Below are 21,685 nucleotides of genomic sequence, written 5' to 3' on the forward strand. Positions count from 1 at the left end.
AGCCTTAAATGAGTACCTGTTGCGGTGTGTAAACATCGCCACTTGCGAGACAAAACCGACCGGGCGTGGTACTGGCCAACCACTCCCTCGTGTGCCGTGCCGGCCTTCATAGGTTTCTCGCTAACAGCACTTGCCACAACAGTCTGTTAAGGTGGGGATCTTTGTCTTTGTTTGTCACTTCCAAAAATGTATCTCAAAATACAAACGGCAACGTGAGACACGTGCAGTGTATAGGGTCATAAGGAAAATAAATAGAGCACAAGGAAGGAATCATGACCGTTTACAAACTTCCTCCAGTGCTGGCCTTACGCTCAGGTGCCGTGCATTCAGATCATTGTGAGACTCACACGCTTGGCACATTTATCATAATCTCTTATCAAGCATTCATTTCTCAAACTGAGATGGTCCAGGTTTTGTACTGGACAGGTTATGTTCCATATTGTGATACTGTTTGGCATTTATGATACGTATTTGAAATTCTTTAATGTTATTCTATCATATTGATGTATATATACTTTGTGTTTTTACATAGAGTGTACAATGTAGATGTTTCAATAAAGTCTCCCTGAGTCTCAAGTCTCTTTTTAAGGAGGGTCCCGGATGAGGATGTTTGGCTAATCCCATTAATGAGCGTTTGGCATGTGAGAGGGAATCAGAAGAACTTAAGAAAGGCCATGCATACAATTGGAAAGCTCTAAAAGCCCCTCAAAACTTTTAAGCACTACTAGTTTTTTCAAATGCCACAAAACAATTGTTCAGTAATTCTAGATTTGAAGCTTTTGTGACTGCAAGGATTCATACTCTTAGGTTTTTTTCGGTAAAATCACGTAGGTAAAAAAATAATAAAATTAAAATTAATAAAAGTAATAATAAAAATAATATAATAATTCACGACGTTTCGGAGGCCTCACTTGATACAGTAAATCTAGCTGTGACGGTCCCACCTGATGACGGGGACTTGTGTTGCCTCCGAAACGTCGTGATTTATTATTTTATTTTTATTATTACTTTTATTAATTTTAATTTTATTATTTTTTTACCTACGTGACTTTACCGAAACAAACCTAAGAGTATAATTGTTCAGTATTCTAAATTGCGATAACAAATTTTTTTAAATAACTCAACTAAACATTTTTTTATTTTACCAGGTAAGAACCATTGAGCTCTACAGCTCTTTTTCAGAAACGACCTGGTCACAAATGATAGTTCAATGAAGTAGCTCATTAATGGAAATTTATATCAACCAAATACTCTAAACTCATGTTTTTAAATGTGGAGGAAAAACCGGAGGATCTGGAGAAAAATCCACGCAACTAAAGGGAGAACACACAAACTACAAATATACAGGCCCCAGGGTCGGGATCGAACCCACAACCTCTTATTTACCAGGCGAGGTAATTAACATCTCGCCACTGTAGCGGCCAACTCACTCTCAAAGAGAGAGAATGAGTCGGAGGCACGAGGAACCACAGGCAAGCGAGAAAGAGTGCTGGGCAGTGAGCCGGCACGTCACCCCCCCCCCCCTCCAAGCTCTGCGGTCCTCTATAAATTAAGGTTTTATCGGCCAATGAATGAGCGTTTAGATGTGTAAACACACATTTAATTTTAGTTCCCTTGTGTTTTATTGAATGTAGTCATCACTGGGTCAATACTACCGATGGATATAAGCACCCTCCCCCCCCAATGTTTGTTTGAGAATAGCGTCGCACTGTGTCTTACGCGAGGGCCTCCCCCGTCTATTGCCTCTGCTACAGGTGGCAGCTTATGACTTCCGCCTGCCCATGCATCTGAACGGCTTGGTGGCTCCCTCGCCCGCACCAAGCACTGTGCCCCCCAGCCCCTCCACCCAGCACATCCGCACCCCGCGCCCTGCGTCATGCGATCCCATCACCCCGGCGAGCAAGGTCCATGCTATTGGTACGGCTATCAAGAGCGTCGTGATCGTAGAGGTGGTTTGCAGGCTGTACGTATGTTTAACTTCTTTCGCACCGTATGTAGCTAAATCGGAGGTGCGGGCAATAATGATTGCAATACTAATTAGAGTATTAATTCTAGATTTGAAGCTTTCGTGACTGCAAGGATTCATACTCTTAGGTTTATTTTTTTTTTACGGTAAAGTCACGTTATTATTTATGTTTTACCTACGTGACTTCACCGAAAAAACCTAAGAGTACTAATTAGAGCAATACGCTAATAATGTACATATACAGCCATTGGTCAATTCCAGTGGCGGCTCCTGCAAAATCTTTCAGGGGGGGCAAATGTCTGGATGATTGATAAGGATAAGGTCCTCCCATGCAATGGATAAATTAACAGCTTAAGCATGTAAAGGCAACTTCACTTCTTTAATATTAATGAAAAATAAAGTGACTCTTACAATACATCTTGTTTGTTTCTATCTCACTATTATTACAATCCACTTAGTTTCTTTTGTTAAAGATTCTACTAGGTGGCGACAAATAACATTGTTGACTGAAACGTGCTTACGTATGATGACGTAAGCACGTTAGTGCGAGCCCTCCCGGAAGCCATAGAGAATGCATTGCAGCGCCCGCCTTTCGAAAAAAGACATCTTTGAATGTAAGTCTATGGGACCACACGGGGCGATTCTCAGCTGGAGGGAAATCGCCCAAAAAGAGGCGGTACTCCACAGAACGTAGCATGACGCTGATTGGACTATATCCAGAGGCACAGTGACGGCTAGCGTGACTCTGTGGTTGAATGACATTGGTGGTGCGTCGCCCAATCGCCCTAATGAAGAAACCGCCCCTGGTCAATTCACTGCTGGGAGAGGTTGTGGGGTCAAAATTCGACCATACTGGATCATGCTGGTCAGTGTGGGTTGGTGAAGATGGTGAGCATAGATTGGGGGGAGCTTAGAAGTACAGTACAGCAATGGCATTTGCTGCATCGTGAGTTGGTATATGCTTCTTTCATTTACCAACCTGCACTGACCAGGCACATTGAAGTATGCTCAAATAAACTGCACGACCTACACATTGTGGCGAGGTCCTCAACGAGCAGTGTATTGAAAAAAGCGGTTGAACATGTACCTGTTATTCTATTACAAATCACATTCATATCATTAGCACGTGGGCTACTTACGGTGTGAAAGAAGTTCAACATACATACATACATGCTGGTTGCACATTCATCATATGAACATGTGAGTTTGGACACGTGCTGAAGCGTTGCCGGTAATGCATTGTGTTTTGTGGGCCTGCTTTTAGCTCTACGGCCACTGCTGCTGATATCTGAGAGCAGCCTGGAGTTTTATTTGCCATCCAACTACATCGGGCTCGGCGTGTCTCCCGAGTCTCTTACCATTCAGGTACTTTCTGCACGTAGCTTCATATAGCCTTAAAACACAAATGCTAAACTACACAATCTACTTTCATCTTCTTGGTTCTTTCGGTAAAGTCACGTAGAAGGGAAATAATAAAATAATAAATATAATACCTAATTAAATAAAATTCTCACGACGTTTCGGCCACAACGCAAGCAGCCGTCCTCAGGTGAAGAACAGGGCTGTTCGGACGCTGTTTTTCCGACAGCCCTGTTCTTCACCTGAGGACGGCTGCTTGCGTTGTGGCCAAAACGTCGTGAGAATTGTATTTTATTATGTTTAATTTTTATTATTTTAATATTTCCCTTCTACGTGACTTTACCGAAAGAACCAAAAAGATGAATCCCTGCAGTCACGAAAGCTTTAAATCGATACACAATCTACCTTCCTGAAGGGAATACATATTGCAATGTATAATGCAGTTTACTTTTTACATAGTGTATAAACACATAATACAATACAATATATAATATGCTACATCCACTTAAAAAAATTAATATGAGTTTCCAGGTAATTTTTTTTTATATTTTTACAATATTTAAGGACAATTTCATATCCTTTTCACATGTTCAGATATAATAATATAATGTATCTTCATGTTAACAAAAGCGATGTCACTTGATGCTGAGTGTCAGAACATTTAGTAGGAAAAGCGCAGAAGTGACATGTGTGATGTAATGTGACGTCATGCTTGCATATCAATTTGAGATGAAAATATCTATTTGGATCATCCGAAATTTGGTATCTAGGCCCGATTATTGGATCTTGTCTGATAAATATAAAAATCCGGAACACATCCCAAGTACAAACATGTATTACTGCGTAAATAATTTGATTCACAAACTACGCAATTATATATATGACATTACTAAAAAGCATCATCTTCTGTAAAGTGAACTTTATAGACCCAGTGACAACACTTCCAAAAGTACAATCAACACGAAACTGGACACATTTGTCAACAACACCGCCTTAAAAAGAAAAATATCTCATGGGTGACGTTTTTGGCAATTGCCCATTTTCACTTAAAGCTTTCGTGACTGCAGGTATTCATATTCTTTGGGTCTTTCGGTAAAGTCACGTAAAGCAATTTTTTTTTACAAAAAACCACGACGTTTCCATCGCAACACAAGCAATCGAAATGTCGTAGTTTTTTGTTATTTTGTTTTGTTCTACGTGACTTTACCGAAAGACCCAAAGAATATAATTGCCCATCTGTTTCCCTTCTTCACGTGCTGCACGTACACTTTCAAAAGTAGGTAATTTAGTGCTGCTGTTAAAAACAAAATCCCTTTGAAATTAACAACAATCAAAGTATACTAATAGGGTTTTTCCCTTTTTTTCTGGCAACTAAACTGACACCTTTTGCAAGGAATCATGTCTACATTAACCACAATACTGCACCTTTTGCAAGGAATCATGTCTACATTAACCACAATACTGCAGGTATTGTGGTTAATGTAGACATGATTCCTTGCAAAAGGTGTCAGTTTTGTTGCCAGAAAAAAGGGGAAAAACCCTATTAGTATATTTTGGTACTGGCAAAAGAGGTCCCATGATGTAACAATCAAAGTGTACAAACATTAATGCCTCCACGTGATTGCCAACGCCGTGTATCTCCTGCACCCAATATAATTAACACTTTACCGCTCTGTACAAGTGGATGTGCACTTCTTTGACATGCAGTCATTCCTGCGTTTATTTTGCCACAGAGCGTACAGATCCAGAACCTTAGCAACACGTCTCTGCAATGGAAGTTTGACCTGAGGACACTCAGTGAGGATTCGTTTAAGGTTTTCCAGAGTGAAGGCTCCCTGGGTCTGAAGGAAAATGTCTCCATCACCTTCTGCTTCTGTCCAAGTGGGTGTTCACACATCCCGAGCCAACTTACGCAACACATCATTTATTACGTAACAGTGACTAATGTCTGTGCAATATTTTACATTTTAATTTCGAACAAAGGTGTTTTTTGCACGTATTTCTATTTGTAACGTTGCTGTACTGTATTTAATATCTTCTTGGTTCTTTCGGTAAAGTCACGTAGAAGGGAAATAACAAAATAATAAAATAAAACATAATCAAATCAAATCATTCTCACGACGTTTCGGCCACAACGCAAGCAGCCGTCCTCAGGTGAAGAATTCAGTGAATTCAGACGCTGTCTGTCTGACAGACCTGTTCTTCACCTGAGGACGGCTGCTTGCGCTGTGGCCGAAACGTCGTAAGAATTATTTTATTTTATTAGACTTAAATTTTATTATTTTATTATTTCCCTTCTACGTGACTTTACAGAAAGAACCAAGAAGATGAATCCCTGCAGTCACGAAAGCTTTAAATCGAAATTTATTTAATATGTTCAGATTGCTTCATATTGGTGACCTAGCACACTTTTGCAAATGAGATCAATCCTGGTCTCTTGGGTTCGCACCTCGTGAAACAAAATAAACCTGAAACTCGACTTGAAAGTGCATGGATCAGCGAGTGGGGTTATGTGGCTCTCTCTCTCTCTCCCTCCCTTGGCCGCGTAGGGTCAGCTGGCACGTTCCACGCCCGCATCCCTCTGCTGGTATCCGGCGAGGGCGTGAGGAACGACAGCGAGCCATACCGTGTCATCTCGCTGAAAGGCGTCCTCCCCACCCCGACCCTCGCGTTTCACCCGAACTCCATCACTCTGGGACCTACGCCTCTGGACACGGAGGTGTCGGCTGAGTTTTGCATAGTCAGCAGACATAATACCAGGTGGGTGCACAATACACGTCAAATTTCAAATGCTACGAGGCTTGTTAGAGGTGCCAACCGTGCTAAATACTGAACAACACACGGTACAACCCGAAAACATAACAGAGACATATTGTTGGTTCTTTCGGTAAAGTAGAAGGGAAAGTCACGTAGAAGGGAAATAAAATTATTATTATTATATTGTTATTTCCCTTCTACGTGACTTTACCGAAAGAACCAACAATATGAATCGCTGCAGTCACGAAAGCTTTAAATCGAAATATAACAGAGACAACCTAAATTGGTACTGGATATGAAAAATGTCTCCCATATGCTGTGTGCAGCTGGGTTACGCTGGATGTGGATCTGCCAGAGGTGGAAGGAGAGCTTGGGGAGAAGTTGACTCCCTTCTCCATAAGCTTCCCCTCTGGACAAAAGTTGGGCCCCTCTGAGTACGGGCAGCCTGGTTCCCCGTTGCCCTGCCGCCTGGTCTTCCAATGCCCAAAGCCCCTCAGCCTGTCTACCACCATTGTGTTCCACGACTCGTTGGGAAGAAGGTGAATTTCGGTGGATGCACTTCATTCACTCATTTTGTTCAGTGTCCTTGAACCAGGTGGGAGGCCCAAACGCATTTAGACAAGAATGTTGTTTCAGAGATAATCTGCGAGGGTCAAGTCGCAATCCTTTACTGTGATCTCATGTTCCATTGCTGAACTTTCTTCAGCCCAAATCCTTAGCAAGGATTGACGTAGACCATCATCCCTCTGCGGTTGATAAATGGAACACCAATTTTATATGTAGGCTTTCAAAATAATCAAATGATGCAAATAGAATACCACTTTGTAGAAAAGCAACTGGTTGTCCTATGAGGAGGCTGACCCTCAAATTAGGAATTACCACTACTGCCCAATGTTTGTAAACAGAATCGAGTACAACCTAATCTCCTGTTTCTGCATGGAAACATTTAGATTTAGTTTTGTGTTTACTTTGTCAATTCAATGTATGACTTGCTAAGCAGCAGGGATTATTAAACCATTCACTCCATGAAAACTGGCCTATTGGTGAACTCACGGACTACTGACATTTATGAGTGTCCCTTATGGTCACCCCCATCATGCATGTCTTTCCGTACTAGCCACCATTTGAATGCTGCTTTTGGGAGTCGGTGTATCTCCAGCGTGTTCGTGTGCCACATTACAGGTTTGAGCTTCCAGTAACGGTATGTGCTGACAACTGTCTGCTGACTCTCTACCCATTCCTGGCCCTTCATCGCAACAATCATCACGTGGTGCTGGAAGAAGGTGAGGACAATGTTGGTCATATTATGTAAAATGAAAGGTGCAAGCAATGTGCCAACGGTGTAATCGCAATCCAAGCGTGTTTGTGCTGAGTAGACCTAGTAAGACTCACGACGCCTCGTGAAAATTCCGTCACAGTTCCTATGATTGATTTTTCATTGCTTTCATGGCTTTATTTTGGTGATTTCGAAAAGTGTATTGGTTTAGCCATGTTTGTTTGTTGTAGTACAGAGTTAGACTGATGGCCTTAATCTAAGTTGTCTTGTGGTTGTTGTTGTTGTTTGACTTGCATCCCACTGGGATTTTTGCACACAGCGTTGGTGTACGGTGATTTTTTTCTGCAATATTTTGCTGTCTTTTCTTGGATTTTCTGTTTGCGCATAGTCACTTTAAAATGTTTTTTTGTTCATGTTTTTTGTTGTTGCGGTTGCACCCGATTCAAGAGCCGAATGGCTCACAGGGCTATACTTAATAAATGAACTTGAACTTGATTTGTTAGGGAAGTGCTGTTACCTTGGTTAGCATGATACACTACAAACCTAGAGACTTGAGATTGACTCCTAGCTAACGCCAACATTAGTGGCGAGTGTTATCAGCGATGGGTCTCGGCCTTCCCAGGTTGGCTTGGCCTGATATGTTATGGTGTGTACACAGCAGCAATGGGGAGATAGACACAGGGGGTCGGTGCAGTACTAGCCACACTACCCCATTGCGTACCATGTCAGCCTTAGTAGGTGATGGCTTAAAGCACTTGCCCCAACAATTTGTAAAATAACTTAGAGCCCTTTGTCAATGCAATGCTGAATGACGGCCCATCTACACCGTGTCGAATCATCGGAGCTTTGCACCACACTTTACCGTGCTGGACAGTGCAGGTCGATGAAGTGGGTAAGGGCCCAGGACCAGTTCATATGTTAATGGCCACTGATGTTAGATATTAGTGGTGGGTGTAAATTGAGCTCAGTCTACCAGGTTCAGAGCGCAGTGCTCTGACTACTACGCTACCGCTCTACCACTTCCAATCTATGTCGGCTTCACAAATAGTATTTGATCTTGTCTTTGTGTTTGTCTTCGTGTGTGCAGCCTCAAATGAGTGCTTAGTGTGATGTGTAAAAAAAAACTTGCTACTGAGGAAACAAAGGTGGCCGGGCGTGGTGCTGGCCACCCAACCCCCCGTGTACCGTGCCGACCTTCATCGGTGCTCGCTAACAGCACTTGCCCTAACAGTCTGATAAAGGCTATATGGGGGATCTTTGTCTTCGCAGTGGAGGGAGGGGAGCGGGCAGCCATGCTGAGGAGCTGCGTGTCTGCTCAGCAAGACTCGAATGTCTCCTCATCCAGCTCCCACTTCTCCTGCCCCACCAGCACGATCTACAACTCACTGACAGGTAAAGCAACAATCGTCAATGCAGAATTGAGTAATTTAAATTGTTCCATCTATTTTTTTATATTGTCTGTTCCACATGTCTCTTTCGCCCCAGCTCTTAGCCAGTTTCAACAGCGTGATGTCAAATGGTCTTTCAAGTTTATTTGTAGCAGACGACCTGCGTCTGTTTCAGTAACTTCTCCTGGATGTCCAAATGCACCATTTTATGTGCACCGGCAAATGCCCATCATATTTCACCAGCTAAAATTCTCCCTAATATTCAGTGTGTCCATCGCATATTAACTGCATTTTTCTTCATTCTACAAAAGTCTTTCCAATTCTCAACTGAAAACATTTGAGGGGATCAGAAGAGAGGTATACATTTGTAAAAACTAATAAGAGTGGCGTGCTGAAAATGTTCATTCTCGTTTTTTTTTATTTTAACCTCGAACAAAGCTCATAAGTTATCCAGAGCTTATCATCAGTACCATAGGCTTGCACTTCTTTCTGGTCTAAATGCGCCCTTACTCTACATTGTGTAAAGAACTAGTTGGCACTGCGACTAACAGCGGACTGCCTCATGAACAGACAAATTCAGTCTCTTGCAATATACTATTGTTAGGTTTTTTCGGTAAAATCACGTAGGTAAAAAATTTCAATTATATTAATAAAAGTATTTATTAATTTAATTTTAATTTTTTGCAATATCCTATTCTAGGTTTTTTCGGTAAAGTCACGTAGGTAAAAATTTTTAATTAAAGTAATAAATACTTTTATAAATTTTAATTAATAAATACTTTTATGAATTTTAATTTTTTACCTACGTGACTTTACCGAAAAAACCTAAGAATAGGATATTGCAAGAGAAAAAATAAAATTTAAATTAATAAAAGTATTTATTAATGTAATTTTAATTTTTTACCTACGTGACTTTACCGAAAAAACCTAGAAATAGGATATTGCAAGAGAAAAATTTAAATTAATATTAATAAAAGTATTTATTAATTTCATTTTAATTTTTTTACCTACGTGACTTTACCGAAAAAACCTAAGAATAGGATATTGCAAGAGACTGAATTTGTCTGTTCGTGAGACTTTAATAAATACTTTTATTAATTACAAATTTTTACCTACGTGACTTTACCGAAAAAACCTAAGAATATGAATCCTTACAGTCACGAAAGCTTCAAATCTTGCAATATCGATGATTCGCTGTCACTCAACAGACCTGACGTCCGTCAGCGTGGCCAACAGCGAGGGCCAGGAGCCGGCGGCTCCTCCCTTTGTGGAGTCTCAGTGCATCGACGATATCTCCTTTTACCGGCGGGCCCAGGCTGCCGTGACCCGCTGGTTCAGCCGCTTCGGGTGGCCTGGTGGAACCCACCACCTCTCTGGACCGCAGCAATTGCGCAGGTGACCCCCGCAAGCAATGGGAGCTGTCACACAGTGCAATGTGATGCTCTTTTACTTAACCCCACTGATACAATGCGGAGAAACGATGGGGAAAGCAGAATTGTATTTGAACGCCTCTACATCGTTGGCTGAGGAGTAATGATGGAGATGATTATTACATTTCTCATTTAATCAAAGATACAAATCTGCACACGTCAAAAAGCTACTTGTAACCATTCAGTTTGGTTTGTGATAAACGCAACCATTTATCAAAGCACGTTCACTTCTGCACGGTTACATTTTTACCATTGTTAGTAGTCGTAGCGGTAATAAAACAACACTTCATTGCATATTTCTCTGACAGCGCCATCGGAAAAATATTAGTCTCCTCATCTGATCGCAAAAGAGGCGGTGTCGGCGGTGGCTCCAAGGGCCTCGCTAGCGCCCCGCCATCAGGCACGGGGCCCCGCAGCGCCTACGGGTCACCTCGGCCCCGTAGCCGCCAGCAGAGCTCCCGGCCGCCCTCCGCGCCAGCGAGGGCCGCCGCCCCGGCCACGCCGTGGGTGCTGCGTAAGGGCGGCCGTACGCTCTACGACATGCTGGCGCACCTGTGCGGGCGGGCACTGCCCGGCGTGCCCGTCAGCCAGTCGGTGCCAGGGGACGTCGCGGACAGGGCCGTGCAGCTGCACTGGCAGCACGCGACGCTGCTCGAGTTTCTCAGGTGATGGGCGGCCGGAAATCGGCGTCCTTGCCGGCGGAGTTCGCTGTGTCTTCCCTGCTGAGTTTGTACGCGGGTTTTCAGAATCAGAATGTTTAGTTTATACTTGAGGAATCCGATGAGCTACAGAGCTCTTCTTCACAGATGTCCAGTAGGGGCGGGTCAGAACATTACAACAACAAACAATATGAAAACTCGATAGGAGTGCAAAATGCAGGAAAGGTAAACAGATCACTTTAAAAACATATATACGAATAAAACTAAACAATTTTTTATCCTACCAGGAAAGGCCCTGAAGCGACCTGGCCACAAATGATAGCTCAGCGAAGTGGCTTATCAGGTGGAAATTTCCAGCAGTCAAATATTGTTATTGATTTCAGGGGTAGCGCATGAGTGCAGTGATTTGCAAAGTTCGCTCTGAAGCCGGTGACCTGAGTTTGATTTGCGGTCACGGTTAGCATCAGTGGTGAGTGATATCTGAACCAGTCCTGAACCAGACGGGTACTAACCAGAGTAGTGAAGTATGGTCAAACAACCCCCGTGACTGACACAGCGTGTTGAGGCCTTCGTCCAGCCGTGGATGGATAAACAGCTGTAAACTAAAGTAAACTAATAAAACCTGGTATCTTAAAAAAATTAACCCGTAAAAACAAAGTTTTTCACTATAAATCCTTTATATGCGAGGCGGCTAGAGTCCTATCGTCCTCTGACTTGAGATGGCTGCCACCTATGGGTCAGATGATTGCCTGCCACCATTAAGCAATTGGTAATTAAATATAATTTATTTTTTCCTAAAAAGTGTAAAATTTTGGAAAAAAAATTTCACGAAAGGAAATTATCACGCACAACGAGTCTGTGTGCAAAATGTCAGCTCGATTGGATCACGGGAAGTGGGTTAAAACACGACCGAAAGATTTGCACGGTCGTAAGCGCGCAAGCAAGCAAGCAAGTGAACTTAATATAAAGGATTTAAATACATTTCACGCAAATAATGTGCTCTGTGTTGTACAGGGGTCAGGGAGCGTGTTTGCCAAATGTGAAGCCTGAGCATCTACTCCACGCGGATGACTACTACTGCTGGCACAGTCTGCTGGTACGATGTGCTTGCAGCATCATTCCATTGCGAATGCACGAAGTGACAACACACCGAGAACAAAAGACTCTATTTTAATGTTCACTCCATCACCCGTGCTGTTTGGTAAGTAAAAGTGTAATTGACAAAGTTTGAATGGCCTATTTTATGAAAATGATCCCATTTCTTTCCACAGAAGGAAAACGGGAAACGTGGAATTGAAAATGAAGAAAGCGAGTGCGGTTCCATAGCCACAGAGTTGGCGGAGAGTGACTTTGAGAATGTGAGCGAGCGTGCATGGACCGACGTTCTCCTGCAGATTTTTAAGGTGAGTTGTTGGGCATGCTCGTGTACCGTATGCATTGATCACCTCAAAAAAGTAACACATGTGCCAGACTTGTTCTGTTCCTTCAGCAGACAGCTAGCTGGGAGAACACTGAGAATCATCACTGGTGCTGGACTATGCCCATATAGTGCATCATTTTGAAACAGGACTCGCATCACGTGCCAAGCTATTGCACATGGTAGTGTGGATAAGTGGCACTAAAGACTATAAGCCAAATTAGTAAAGTTAACGTTTGTGGTCTGAGCCCAGCTGCTGCCCTGGTTAATACTGCGGGTGCATTTAGCATAAGAATCTGTTGGCTGCTTCACAGTGAAAGGTAGAAAGGGCCATGATTGCCAGCGTCAGGGTCCAAATTTGAAAAGTTACACAAAGTATTTAATTGTGGAAATCACAGAGCAACATCGCCCCCTACTGGAAAACGAATGCCCACTTGTAGGCCGGTGCTGCGTGCACCTTGTGCCACATTGGGACGTCTGCCACCGGCAATCGTCTTGGCTAAACTACAGCAGGGCACTAAGATGTTTAGGATGAGATTTGATGTTGGACGCTTTGAGTTGCTGACGTTTTTCAAGCATCCTATAAATACAAATTCTTATCTTAACAGCACTTCTCTCGACTTCCCAATGTCGATTTAATAGAGGAATCTGTGTGGGTGTGTGTGTGTTTGTGCGGGTGAACAGGTGTTTGTGCTGTCGCGTGTAACGACTGAAGCGGTCAACAAAGCACTACCGACAGAAAACCGTACAATGGCTCAGCCACCGCTCCTGGCGGTGGCACCTTTGAGTAGCAATTTTTATTCTTCCAGCGAGAGGTTGCTCTTGTCCTGGCTAAACCACCACTACCATGCATCGCGCATGCTCATCTGCTCTCCAGGTAAGCAAAAGAATGGGACCTTCCCCAGTTCAATAAGTGAATAGGTCTTACTGCCCCTTTGTCAACCTACTAAGGGACGAAGGCCTCCCCATGCTGTGTGGGTAATGGGGGTTGTTTCACCGCACTTTGCCATGCCGGTCGGTGTGTTTTTGTGAAGGCAGGTAGTGTAGATGTTAGAGCATATAAAAACAGTACAACAACACATTTTGCTGCACTGGCCTCCTCCAATTACTACAAGTGGCAGAATTGACTGAGGTGTGTGTTTAATGTGAAGCTCAGCTCAGGTATTTCAAAGTCATGTTCGTAAGGAAAAGGTTCTCCAGCCCTGCTCTAAGAGCTGTGGAGTCTGAGTGATGATATCCTTGTTGCTGTGATGCCCCTCAATCCCCTCTGTCCTCAGATGACCCCCCGTCAGCACGGTGGGTGGTGAACTTTGACTACGACTTGATGGACGGGCTGGTGCTCGCAGCGGTGCTTGCCTCCTACTGCCCCTATCTGGTTGGACACACACCCACATCGATGTGATACAAATCTTAACATTATTAGATCGCTGCTCATTACATTGTGAGTTCATGTACACAAGGCAGAGAAAAGTGGAAACAAATGCCGCAATGTGCAGTGGACACCTACGGGCTATGTCCCCATGGATCGCGATGATGATTGTTTTACATTGGAGACAACGGTAACTTGATACTCTTTGATTCTTTCGGTAACGTCACGTAGGTATAAAGTAAACCACCTGATTACGGACGCTTGTGTTGCGGCCGAAACGTCGTGATTTAATTTATTTTATTTTCTACCTACGTGACTTTACCGAAATAACCAAAGAGTATGGATCCCTGCAGTCACGAAAACTTCAAATCTAGATTGAACGGTAACTTGCTTGTTCGTGTCCATCGATAGATACTGAGCCACTTGAACCGCCTGCAGCCTCATCCCTGCAGTCCTGAGCAGTACCTGCACAATGCCCTGGTGCTCGTGTCTGCCCTGCACGTCACGGGCCTGGCACTCGACATTCAGGTTTACACACACACGCCACATCACATTGGCTGACTAAACGATGCATGGCAATGTTATTTTGCTGTTGTGCAGCCTCTACTAGCGGTGTAATGGTGCATCGGTTTGTTGAATCATAATATGAATTTTTTAAATTTTTTCTTGTTTTTTATTTTGTTGTTTTCTTTATATTTATATTATTTTATTATTTCCCTTCTACGTGACTTTACCACAAGAACCAAGAATAATATGAATTTGTTGAATACTATTGATATTGATTTGTTAAAGATCATGCATCGATTCGCGCGTGTGAGAATGAATGTTTTCCATTCACGCAAAGTGTATGCAAATGCATTGCTAATGTTACAATTAACAAAAATAACACATTCGTCGATAACAAATAGGAAAATCTAATTTTAGACAACATTTCTGGCGATGGCAAGAACTTCTTTATCCGCCATCTGCTGAAATCCTCCGATGCAACAATAGGCTTATTGGAGAAAATCTAATCATAGTAAATAACATTTGTACAATTGTACACATTTGAACATTTGTACAATGTTTTATTTTTTAAACAAGCGAAGTGTAATATTCCCGTTAGAATAGCGTAACATTTAAAATGAGGTTGTTCTGTGGTATGTTGCCTTTGTGATATTTACGTGCTTATATCTCTCGTGCCACCAGGCCATAGAGATTACGGACCCAAACCCCGTGCAGATGCTCATTGTGTGCGTGGAGCTGTTCAGGGCTCTGCCTCACTACTCCCCACACCGCTCTGTGAACTTTCCAGCAGCACTGCATGCCCCAGTCACCCGGCAGGTCAGTCTGTACATCACCACAAGCATAACAGCTCAAATAGAAATATGTAAAATCGCAATCGGAAGGTTGCCAGTTCACAAACCTAGTAGGGGCTTGACTTAGCCCTTCGACCCTCCAAGGTCAATAAAATAAGTTCCATTTTGTGCAGAAGTCAACTTCGGTCTACAGCAAACATGTAAACTCACACAAATATGCAAACCCAAATATAAATAAAGCCACATGTCTATGCTTGTGTGAGTTGTAAAATCCTGGCCGACAATTGGTCACAATTTTCTCGAGATCAATATTTTGAGACATCCCAGCCACATTATAGGGCTCGCTAACAACACCTTCGATAACAGCCTGTGCTGGCTACACGGGCGGGGATCTTTGTCTCTTTTGCGTGTAAGGCTTCCCTTGTTTGCCAACAGCATGTCTTAAAGCCCATTCTCCATGAACTAATATTTACGGAAATATTTCAAAGTAGCAGTGGGACACACCGCCTGGAGAAAACCGCAGAGCAATCCACGTCTCATTGTTCGGATACATTCAGATTGAGTGGGAGCATAGGCAGAGTTTGACTTCTGTATTTGGGGGGGAGGGGGGTGGCAGGGAATCGCTTTGTCCCTCACATTAGGAATCGCAAGTGCATATAATTAATTTAGTTATTTTTACTCTTAATTGCAAACTACTGAAAATGTATTTATAAAGGTGTCCAGTTTGGAGGAGGTGTTGGCCCCACCTCCGTGCCCCCCCCCTTGCCCCCCACAAACTCCGCCCATGAGTAGGAGTCATATTGGTGTGATTTGCGTGAGCAATGGTAGTTGTGCCTCTCATTGGACTGCAGATCAGGGTGTCCAACCCAAGCTCCAAGCCTCTGCAGTACCGCGCCGTAATCATCGGAGAAGATGCGTCGCAATTCAGATTCCCCAAAGGAGAAAACTACATCCTCCCTGCCAAGTGAATTTGCAAGCACAACTACATACGTGCTAGACTCATAGTGATGCGTCGATTTATCTATTAAAGCCAATTCATAAGCTCACGATAAGTGCATTGAATCGTGTGTCTAAGAATCGAATGTTATTAACAATTTATGCATGAAGGCCAATTTTACAGTGCGGAAAACAGGATTTACTAAGCTGACATGCCAAACAAGAAAATAATGCAAAAAAATACGATTGAATTTAATCCACTGCTGGATGAAGGTTTCCACAAGCCGTCATCATCTCTCAAGATCTACCTAGCACCTGCACACCAGCTGGTTTCGTTGCTCAATCTCGGGCGCATTCCCTTGACTATTTCTTTAATGTCACCATCTGACGCTATGAGCAGGGGAGGTCTGGATGTGCCTGTGGAATTCCATGGCCGCTTTCTGCATGATGCAGCAGCCGTGTTGCTGATGCTGCCCCGGGCTGGTGCGGGCGTGGACATGCTGGCGTTCACGCTGAACGCTCGCCTTGCCACCCTGGAGCCTGAGGTTTGTCCGAATTGACCGATCCGTCTGATTAAGGTTGCCCTGTGTAACATTTACATACACATAATCAATGTTTTTGGGTTTAGATCGCGTTATTTATAAATGTGTCGTAACCCTCCACCACCCGACACGGCCAATCTTTTGTCAACGTGACACTTTTTTACTGATTGGCCATGTCGGGTGGTGGAGGGTTACGACACATTTATATATAACGCGATCTAAACCCAAAAACGTTGATTGTGAATAATATTGGTCGCGAAAGCCTACGTGTTAAATTTACATACACAGTTTGAGTACAAATGATTCATTGTATTCATGGCTTTAAATGTTCACTTAATAATTTCTGGGTCCACTGGAAGACTGGAGTTGGCCCGTGACTATATAGCTACGGCCATTGCGAGATGTATACTGGATACTGTGTGCCGGGTGTGGAAATATTTCCTGGGTCATCAACCTGGACAGACCTGATTTTAGTGCAATGACTGTAATATGACGACGAGATGAGTTTTTTTCCAGTCTGATATTATTCATTGATATATATACGTGTGGTGGCAAGGTGTTAACTACCTTGCCTGGTATGCCGGAGGTCGTGGGCTCAATCCCGACCCTACTGCCTGTATATTTGGAGTTTGCATGTTCTCCCTGTGGTCGTGTAGATTTCTCTCTGGGTCCTCCGGTTTTTCCCTCCGCGTGTAGAAACATTTATTGAGAGTATTTGGATGCTATAACATTTCCACGTGATGAGCCACTTCGTTGAGCTGTCATTTGTGGCCAGGTCGCTTCTGAAAAAGGGCTATATAGCTTAGTAAAGTGTGGTCAAATAACCCTTATGACCCGCACGGCATTACATATGCCACCAGATCTCACTTAAAACTAAAAGTCCCTATACAACCTCGTCTGACTTACTAAGGTTATGTTCTTCATGCTGGTGATGGCTGCGGTTGGTTCATTTCAACAGGGAGTGTCCAAGTGTGCGGGGCCATGTTACCAACAGCAGACGATGACGCTGAGCGTTACCAACCCATTCACGGAGCCTGGAAGGTTCAGGTAGGATTGCAATGCCTGTGTGGTGCATGTTGGTTTTGGTGAAATGAACCTTATGGCGCGACCCCGGGGTCCCATAAGCCCCCGGCTCTCGCGTAAACTGCGTTGCGACGTCATTTTAAGTCCGTTGAAGGCGAACGATACGGCGATCTATTCCTCTCGACGAGCTCTACACGATGCGCGATTCAAAGTTTCGCTTGTTCAGCTCTTCTGCGCATTCGTCCTCGATGCGCTTGAACGACATGACAACAGAATGATCCGTGCCAGGCGGGTCGCGGCGTTTATGTGCACGGTGGGACGGAGTCGCCAAAAATAAATTAATTAATTACGATTTTGACTTCCGTTTATTCGGAACTCCAGGGTCCTGCCATGAGGTTAAAATGTGCTTTGCTGTGGTTCTTTAGGTCAGGAGTGTAGCGAATTACCTATTTGCAATTGCCATTATAATTGACCACAGGTCGGTTCGAGAAGCATTCGTTCAACAGTGGACCGAAAGTGGCTGATGATGACAATGATGGTGATGATGATGATGATGTTTGACACACGTTCTCATCAGGGTCGTGGTCCTCGAATCCAGCAGCCCACTGCAGCCCTCTCAGCTCTCACAGCTCTCCTCGCCGTGCCACCAGAAGGAGACTCGTGGCAAAAGCCTACGGTGGGTGCACTTCCCACGAAACTGTTCAGACTCTTTTTCTTTTTCGATTTAAAGCTTTCGTGACTGCAGGGATTCGTCTTCTTGGTTCTTTCGGTAAAGTCACGTAGAAGGGAAATAATAAAATAATAAAAATAAAACATAATAAAATAATTCTCACGACGTTTCGGCCACAACGCAAACAGCCGTCCTCAGGTGAAGACCAGGTGACTTTTCCGAAAGAACCAAGAAGATGTTCAGACTCTATAAGCTAGTGGTTGCCACCTGTCGTGTTTTTTTCCCAGGATCCTCTTTTTTTAAGTAGCTGTACTGCGAAATGTGCAGTTCTTCCCGGGACGTTAAAAGTCGCACGTTATTGTTAGTTGCGTAATAATTCACTGCACAAAACACAGTGCATTTGCGTGAAGGTCTCTCCTCTTCCGATATTGTGCGATATCCTTATTCCATTACAACAGTCTTGCTTTTTTGTGGCTCACAGGTGGAAATCTTACTGCCAGTTCTGAGATATCTTGTCGTGAATATGCCTTGGTCTTAAAGCCTACAGGGTTAAAGTTAGAGTGGACCTATTAGATCATTGCCAATCTATAAATGAATTGTGTTATATTCATTCATGACTGATATCCGTAGTCCAATATCGTTATTCGCGAAATTTGCCGTTCACGAGCATCTCCGGAACGTATCCCTTGCGAATAATGAGGGAATACTGCATCAGCAAAAGTGTGCAAGATGTTCATGGGCATTGCCATATGGGTTACAGGATGAGCAAGTCTGAAGAGAGCCATGGTGTGGGTCTGCAGAGTCTTGGAGCACCGACAGGAGGGAGAAACTACGTTTGTTCGTCCTTGGATTCCCCCGAGTGTAAACATTTCACCCACAGCTCACCGCACAACCTCCTCACTCTCAGCTGGCTCGACCCAGTGGTCAACGCACATTTCACTGAGTCGGTTGGCACAAAGCTTATAGTTAACATTACAATAACAAGCGGACATGATCACCGAGAGAAGGCCATTCATTTATTGTGTCTTAATGAATGCCCAAATTTTTTTCCAAAACAAATTATAACGACAACAGGGATGTTTCTAAACACTCTGGAAACGGAAATGCTGACCTAGGATGGTACACAGAGACAATGCAGTTATAAATTCAACCAGTTTCAGTCTTGGTCTATTCAGCACCACATCTTCACACCTGTGGCAGCATGCAACGTTTTTTTTTATTGCTCTATTACCGAGCAGCAACCACACCTCATAACGAGCCACACATGTCGAAGCAATCTGAGACAGCTTTAGCATGAATGCCTAATTAAAATCTGGTGTCATTGTCAAAATGCTAATTTAGAACAATTGATTTTCGATTTAAAGCTTTCGTGACTGCAGGGATTCATCTTCTTGGTTCTTTCGGTAAAGTCACGTAGAAGGGAAGTAATAAAATAATAAAAATAAAACATAATAAAATAATATAATATAATAATATAAAATAATATTATTTTATTACTTCCCCTCTACGTGACTTTACCGAAAGAATCAAGAAGTTTGAACAATTGGTAAATCACCTACGTAAGAAACTACAGTTGTTCATGTATCCCTCGCGAGAGAACGATTGAATCCAAATGGACGCTCACTGCCCTGTGTTGAGAATGACAGCTAATGCGGTTGTGTGGCAATCGGCAGGGTCAAGCGCCATGGCATTGCCGTGGTTCCTGTGCCCGGTGGAATTTGTTCAGCTGGATGTGGGAGAGACGGCGAGTCTGGAGGTCACCTTTCTACCATTTGGCCTCGGCCCAAGACACTGCTACCTTCTGCTTCTCAATGCACAGGTGCTATAATGAGTGACGATCAACATGTAGTGATAGATCATGTTTGTCTAGAATTGAAGCTTTCGTGACTGCAGAAATGAACATAAAAAACACGAAAACATTTAGCAGTCTTTTGAAATACGTGGTCAACCAGGTTAGTGTCTAACTGTGTTGTTGGCCGACTGGTTTGCATCACGTTGTGTTTCTAAGGTTTGTTGAGTTCTCGTCTCCCATCTTCTTGCTGTATTTGCCTCCATGCAGTTTGCCGTTCTCTGTGTGCTATGTACGTGGTGTCCCCCTGTGTGTTCCATCGCTATGTGTTTTACCCCATTTTCACCTGATGATGAGCGCTTGTGTTGCGTTCGAAACGTCGTGATTTATTCAAATGTTATATTATTGATTTAAATTTTATTTTATTTCTACATACGTGACTTTACCGAAAAAAACAATGAGTGTGCATGTTTGTCTATTCATATAAATTGTGTTTTATCATCCGACATGGGATGCAAAGCCCTAAATGAGTCGGCAAGCAGAATAATAAGACGGGTGGAACAACTATCGTGTTAATTAAGGGGTTTTTTCACATTTGTAAAAAAAAAATCCAGCTTTGAGAATTAAGCAATAAAATGTTGCTTTGACTGCGATGTATGTAAGTATATTGAACTACTTTCTCACCGTACGTAGCCAACCATGCTAATCGGGGGTGCGGGGGAAGGACAACAAACTAAACACAAAAAATAGTTCTAAAGAAATTCGTTTTCAATCTAGATTTAAAAGTGATTAGCTACAGTGGCGTCCTAATATCGGAAGCAAGAGCATTCCAGACGGCCGCAGAAGCGCATCTCAAAGTGTGCGATAGAGTGGCCGTCTTTGTTCGATGTGACAAACATCTCCACAGCAGGTCATGTGGGGAGGTCCAGAGCTATTAGTTTGAAGTTTCGTGAGAAATAGGTCCAGGATGTCACCTTCTACGGGCCTTTCTCTAAGACAAAGTTAAGCGCTGGCTGCTTGGGAAGAGTTCTGAATGGACTTGGGCTGTCGGCATCGCGTCATGAAATAAATTAAAATTAAGAAAAAAAGACAAACTCTTTTTTATAATTTTCGATTTAAAGCTTTCGTGACTGCAGGGATTCATCTTCTTGGTTCTTTCGGTAAAGTCACGTAGAAGGGAAATAAAAAAATAATAAAAATAAAACATTATAAAATTAAATAAAATTATGTTTTATTTTTATTCTTTTTTACAAGGCTGAAAAGCAACTCATGTGAAGGGTGGTGCAATTGAATGAATGTAATGTGGACTTCTGTCGATTAAGTCTGAATTTATGATTGTACACACAGATTGGGGATGTTGTGTACATGATCGAAGGCTGCTCTAGTCTGCCCACTGCTCTCCCTCCCATGGTTCTGCACGACACTCCTAATGTCCATGTCGGCAACACACAGGCGGGTGAGTGTACAAGCCAGCTTACGCACCACACCCTACATCACACTTCAGCAACATCAGCAGCACCACCACTATCCCTGAATCCCTGTCCAAGATCGGAATGGTGTACATTTATTAAGACGAAGAGTCCCTCGATAGCATTACACTGGTCAACAAAAAAATAAATTCTGGCCTGGACTTTTGCAGCTGTTTTAGAATAATTTCAGGGTGCTGATTCCAAATCTGATCTCAGATTTGCTCTATCACATCTCATTTGTATGCTATCGGCATACCCCATTTTCATTGATTTTACCCGAAATTAACTCTGTCACTTATGATTGCAAGTTGTTGCGAGTCAGTGACTGCTTTAGTGT

The 21,685-nt window shown here is 43.1% G+C and overlaps 1 protein-coding gene across 1 annotated transcript in view; it reads left to right on the forward strand.

The window, feature by feature from the left end:
• Positions 1–21,685, forward strand: part of CFAP47 (cilia and flagella associated protein 47) — a 72,319-nt gene that overhangs the window by 22,569 nt on the left and 28,065 nt on the right. The window contains exons 22-43 of the mRNA XM_078873261.1: positions 1,755–1,917; positions 3,231–3,331; positions 5,059–5,206; positions 5,875–6,085; positions 6,409–6,621; positions 7,265–7,365; positions 8,628–8,750; positions 9,955–10,141; positions 10,485–10,841; positions 11,850–11,931; positions 12,107–12,238; positions 12,937–13,129; positions 13,530–13,627; positions 14,033–14,149; positions 14,810–14,944; positions 15,771–15,883; positions 16,256–16,400; positions 17,356–17,444; positions 17,998–18,096; positions 18,851–18,951; positions 19,764–19,909; positions 21,227–21,335. Coding sequence (XP_078729387.1) covers positions 1,755–1,917; positions 3,231–3,331; positions 5,059–5,206; positions 5,875–6,085; positions 6,409–6,621; positions 7,265–7,365; positions 8,628–8,750; positions 9,955–10,141; positions 10,485–10,841; positions 11,850–11,931; positions 12,107–12,238; positions 12,937–13,129; positions 13,530–13,627; positions 14,033–14,149; positions 14,810–14,944; positions 15,771–15,883; positions 16,256–16,400; positions 17,356–17,444; positions 17,998–18,096; positions 18,851–18,951; positions 19,764–19,909; positions 21,227–21,335 — 3,163 coding nt within the window. The remainder of the gene's footprint in view (positions 1–1,754; positions 1,918–3,230; positions 3,332–5,058; positions 5,207–5,874; positions 6,086–6,408; positions 6,622–7,264; positions 7,366–8,627; positions 8,751–9,954; positions 10,142–10,484; positions 10,842–11,849; positions 11,932–12,106; positions 12,239–12,936; positions 13,130–13,529; positions 13,628–14,032; positions 14,150–14,809; positions 14,945–15,770; positions 15,884–16,255; positions 16,401–17,355; positions 17,445–17,997; positions 18,097–18,850; positions 18,952–19,763; positions 19,910–21,226; positions 21,336–21,685) is intronic.

The sequence above is a fragment of the Lampetra fluviatilis genome, chromosome 36 (genome assembly GCF_964198595.1).
Source record: "Lampetra fluviatilis chromosome 36, kcLamFluv1.1, whole genome shotgun sequence".
NCBI lineage: Eukaryota > Metazoa > Chordata > Hyperoartia > Petromyzontiformes > Petromyzontidae > Lampetra > Lampetra fluviatilis.